At 35.8% G+C, this 4,890-nt stretch overlaps 1 protein-coding gene across 1 annotated transcript; it reads left to right on the forward strand.

The window, feature by feature from the left end:
• Window positions 1-1,242: 1,242 nt before the first annotated feature.
• LOC121982188 lies at window positions 1,243-4,325 on the forward strand. Its single transcript, XM_042535136.1, has 3 exons — window positions 1,243-3,336; window positions 3,438-3,681; window positions 3,845-4,325. Exons 1-3 carry the CDS (start codon window positions 3,314-3,316, stop codon window positions 3,878-3,880), a joined length of 303 nt encoding a protein of 100 aa, XP_042391070.1. The 5' UTR covers window positions 1,243-3,313; the 3' UTR covers window positions 3,881-4,325.
• The last annotated feature ends 565 nt before the right edge of the window (window positions 4,326-4,890 follow it).

The following is a 4,890-nucleotide window of genomic DNA, read 5'->3' on the forward strand; positions in this document are numbered from 1 at the left end:
ATTCATTTGTGGTAGAATTTTTATGAGTGACAATTTTTTACTTTAGCGATATTGAGATATTATTGCATATCATGTGTAGATTTTTAGTGTGAAATGCTAGAGTAGGAGTTGTTCACATTTTTATTATATTGGTGAAAGGTGGTAGAACTTTTTGTTGGTGACGATCTTTATTGTAGCAAAATTTAGATTTTATTGTATATCATGAGCGAATGTTTATTGTAAAAGCTATATTAGAGATTGTTTACATTTTATTGAGTTGTGAAAAGCTAGCTTGGGAGTTGGATGGAATATCTTTTTGGGCATTGTTCTATTGTACTCATCTATCTAATATTCCATTATGTCCATGTCTTCCACGTTACTTTGCTTTATCTTCTTCACTTCTTTTCTTATCATATCATTTGCTTTGATTCATGTTTTCCTTATATTTCAAATAATGTCTTCGTTATTTTATTATACACTCTTATATATATAGTGGTGGAGAGTAGAAGTAAAGCAAGCTTATAGTAGTGCATAAGCCATGAGTAGCTTGAGTGAGCTCTACCATTGCATATATATGAGAGGAGAGCCACCATTACTTACCTTGTGAGGTTATTTTAGTATCATTCTCAATTTATCTATTATGGATAGAAGTTACCATGATTGTTAATTAGTGTATGAATTGAATCCATGATTTCTTTGGTCATTTGAATTTGACAAACATAGATAACTCTCTTTTCACTATTTTCTATATATGGTTGAGAATTGCTAGGGGAAGACATCTTAGTTATTTTCTTTTTCTATTTTACTTGCTCGAGACGAGCAAGAATAAGTGTGGGAGAGTTGATAACTAACATTTTTATATGTTATTTAGGCTCTTAGACTTGATATTTTTATCCTCTCATATGCTTAATTCTGTATTTTTATCATGTTTTATGAGTTGAGATTTATTTGGAGCGTTGATATAATTTTTTCTATATTTTTCTGATATTTTATCTAAAATATACATCTTGTTTTGTAGGAAAGTAATCTGGACCGTTGATCAAGATTCATGATCAAAGCATCAAGGAGATCCAAATAAGTAAAGCTTCCAATTCAAATCTAATTCAAAATCCACTTTTAAAGCCCAAACTTGAAGCCCAATGTCAAAGCCCAATTTCAATTTTTATTGGATCCGGATCCGGATCTCACTCAAACATTTCAACCCGAAATCCAAGTTCCAAACCCGTTAAGAAACCCTCTTTCTCACCCGCACAGCACAGTGCCGAACTCTCCTCTTCTCTCGCGATCCTTTTCTCGCGCGGAGCTAGGGCACCGCGCCTCCTTCTCCTTTCTTCTCCTCACCACCGGCCGGCGGCTACTCTTCTCTTCCTTTGCCGCCGGCCGGCCGGCCGGTCCTCCACACCCAACCTCCTCTTCTCCAATCTGCTCCAAGCGGCGACGGCAGCAACCTCGGCGACTTCTTTGAGCGGACAGCGGCTTTGGGTCTAGGGTTCTCTTGACGGCGGAGTGTTCTCCTCCGGCAAGGTAGTCCTTCTTCATCCCTGTCTCAGCGGATCTTCCTGTGGACGGCGTTCCGAAAGCAGAAGATTCCAATAGGGACAGCCGGCCGATCCTTCTTCTTCTCCGGCGAATTTCTTCTTCCATCACTGATTAGTGTTGTGGCTTCCTGTGGACGGCGTTCCGAAGGCAGGAGTTCCAGCAATTCAGTGTATCAAATTCCGGCAGAAGCTGAGTTGTCCGTGTTGTTCTACTTCTTCTCCGGCGAGCTTCCCATCTGAATCCCAAGGCTGATGCTGCTGTGGACTTCCCGCGGACGGTGTTCCGAAGGTGGGCAGAACTCTAGCATCTCAGTGTGTCCAATTCCGGGAGAAGCAAACTCTAGCATCTCAGTTGTGTATCAATTTACATCCGATCATAGAACAGTCGTTGAGTTTGCTGTTCACCAGTGATGGCGTTCCAGATTTGGGCCTCTGTGTGACGACGGAGGTAGTCAATTGGTGTATGATCACGGAGGAATGGGTGTGGTTGATTAACTTAGTTTGTTTCCGTATTTGACTTGTTTAGTTTTTGTTTTTATGCATTTTGGATATTGTAGTTAATGTTTTAATTAATGTTGCTTAGTTGTTAGTTTATCTTCATGTTAATTGTTTAAAGTTAATGTAGTTTACTTTCTTATTTCATTAGGTTGTAATGTTTTTTATTGCTTCTTAGATTGATAGATTGCACTTTATTTAGTTTCATATTCTGTTTAGTTACATTTATGTATGATTGTTAATCTTGTATCATAGGGTGATAATGTGGTACAAGTTTAGCTTTTATGCATAATTAGGTTTTGTTTATTGTTGTTAAGTTTGTTTAGTTAATTGTCTTTGTTTGATTGTTGCTTTCTTTATGCATGTTTGAGTTCTTTGGTATATTTCATGTTATTCCCATTGATAGATATTCTTGTATCGTAGCATGACAATGCGATGTAGGAAAATCTTCAATGGTTAGTTAGGATAGACATAGCTTTATTACTTGCATTGTCTTCCATTATTTAGATTAGATTTCATTTGATGCTTCGCTATTTCGATTCTTAGTTTAGTTGTGTTGATAGTTAATCCATAACGTAGAGTGACAATGCGTTGTGGATTAATTATTCACACATAGTTAGATTTCATTCCAGCACTAGATTAGTTTTCTATACTTGTTCTGCTTTTAATTTGTTAAATTTAGAATCAAAAACCCAAAACCCCAATTCCATATTAAAAACCCCAAAAATTGAAATAACATACGATCCTAAGTTTACCATCCTATCGTTGCTTTTGTTGGCGGACGATCCGAGTTATTCCTATGCTACATTAGCGTATGAGGGGTTTGGTACTTCATTGTTTGATGCCCAATTCGCGACAAAATTGGGCCCTAAATCAAATTTTGGCGCCGTTGCCAGGGATGAAATATGCAATGTTTGGTAATTTTAGGATTGTTTTTATTTTGGAAAACCTAGAAATTTCGTTGGTTTGATTGTTTGTATGTTTATATATCCATGTGTTGATTTTATTTGTTCCTGAGTCTTCTAATTTTATTTGCTAATTGTCAGTGTAAGAACAGGAAATTCTTTCTACCATGGATCCATATCAGTATTTTGGAGATTGGAGGAAGAGACAGTACTACCTACCTATGGAGCAGCGGAATAGGTATGAGGAAGTACAAGAAAAATTTACAGAGTCAGTTTGGAAATGCAATGAAGTCATGCAACAAATAAGAGAGCATCAAGAACAATAATTTTCAAGGATACAGAATATTCAAAGTCAGTTACATCAATCAGTTGCAAGCACAAAATTCCAGTGGAGAGATGGAAAGTAGTGATTCTGTCAGGTCTGATCCTACTCCTATTTATTTACAAGAATTTTCTAGTATTATTTGTGATGATGATGTAGTTGTTCAGATTTCTGATTCTACTAATGTTGTTTCTTTAGTGTTGAGAATGATGCAGGTATTGTTGCTGAAGATGAAGATATAAGTGTAGGGGATTGCTTACTGGAAGCAATACCCCAAGGATCACCTGAATTTGAAGATGAAAGTGTAGGGACTTGTGCTATGGAGTCAAGCACCCAAGGATCACTACATGAAGATGTACATACACCAGAAACAGAGCTTGAACATTTATTTGATGAGGAAGAGGTAACAATCACCACTCCAGGTACCTTTCAACACGATAAGGTAAGTATTGTTTGTGATACATCAAAAAATTTCATAGAGGTACCATTTATTGATTTTATTAGGTGTGAATCATTTCTTGATATATTTTCTACCCACACTAATATTCTCCTATTTTCTTATCCCACATGTGTGTGGGAGGTGTTTTCTTTTATTGATGTTATAGGAGAACATAAGCTTCCGAAGTGGGTGCTTACATTGAACCGACTTAGACCTCCAGAAAGAATTTTCAAGGGAAAAAGGATTAATAAGAAGAATTTGAGTAGAACCATGATTACTCTACTTCCGGGGTGACTTCTTTTGTTAGATCTTCTTCAACCACCGGGAATGAAAGGGGAGTTGACTCTAATTTAGCTTTCTTTTGCATTTTAATTCATGCTTTGTTAATAAATTTGTTATACGTTTATTTGGTTTCATACTTTGCATTTGCACTTTGTTTTTACATTTTGCATTGTATTTTCACATTTGCTTTCATACTTTGCATTTTGTTTAGTACATAGCGTGTCTTTTTGGAATAAAAATCTCTGTGGGAATTTTCTAAGTAATATTTCTAAGATGGTAAAAGTTTCTTAAATTGGACCATCAATTTTAGGTCATGTGACATGAGTGGATGTTTTACTTACATGATATTGGTTAAAATGGTGGTGGATTCCTTTTTGATTAATTGAGCTTGATTGCATAAAGAAATTACTTAGAGAGGACCACTTTAAGCCTAATCATTATTTTCTTTTGTGTGACATGCACTCATAGTAATTGAAACTCTAGAATTTGCTTAGTTTCTTTTCAAAGTCACAATAGCATTTGTGTGCATGAAAATTGAGGATTTTGTCAATTTTGTTCCCCTTCATACTTTCCAATTCCTTTCCTTATAATTTTGTTTATAACATTCTTATCTAGCATTTTAATTCTTGATAATCCTTGCTTGTCATTCATTTCATTGGGAGTTTTGGTTGAATTCTTGATGAGTTGAATTGATTAGATGGACAAAGTATTAAGCATGGGGGAGGTGCATGAATTTTGTACAATCTAGAAATGGATCAAGGTTTGGAAAATGTTTGAGCAAGGGCTGATTTTAGGAGGTGTTTATGGTGCAAAATTCTGAAAATTCAGTTGTGAATGAATGACTCTAATGTTCTATGCTAAATGTGTCCATTTCTTGAATCTTATCATGTCAAGAGCAAGCTACAATTGTTTTAGATTTAGAGACTTGAT

This window comes from Zingiber officinale, chromosome 5A, assembly GCF_018446385.1.
Source record: "Zingiber officinale cultivar Zhangliang chromosome 5A, Zo_v1.1, whole genome shotgun sequence".
Lineage (NCBI taxonomy): Eukaryota > Viridiplantae > Streptophyta > Magnoliopsida > Zingiberales > Zingiberaceae > Zingiber > Zingiber officinale.

What these genes read in the sequence shown, in the direction of transcription:
- LOC121982188 (XM_042535136.1), top strand. Translation starts at nt 3,314, where the DNA reads ATGGAAAGTAGTGATTCTGTCAG. An exon ending in GAAAGTAGTGATTCTGTCAG is followed by an intron (nt 3,337 to 3,437) that starts GTCTGATCCTAC and finishes TTGTTTCTTTAG; the next exon opens with TGTTGAGAATGATGCAGGTA. An exon ending in GTACCTTTCAACACGATAAG is followed by an intron (nt 3,682 to 3,844) that starts GTAAGTATTGTT and finishes TTGATGTTATAG; the next exon opens with GAGAACATAAGCTTCCGAAG.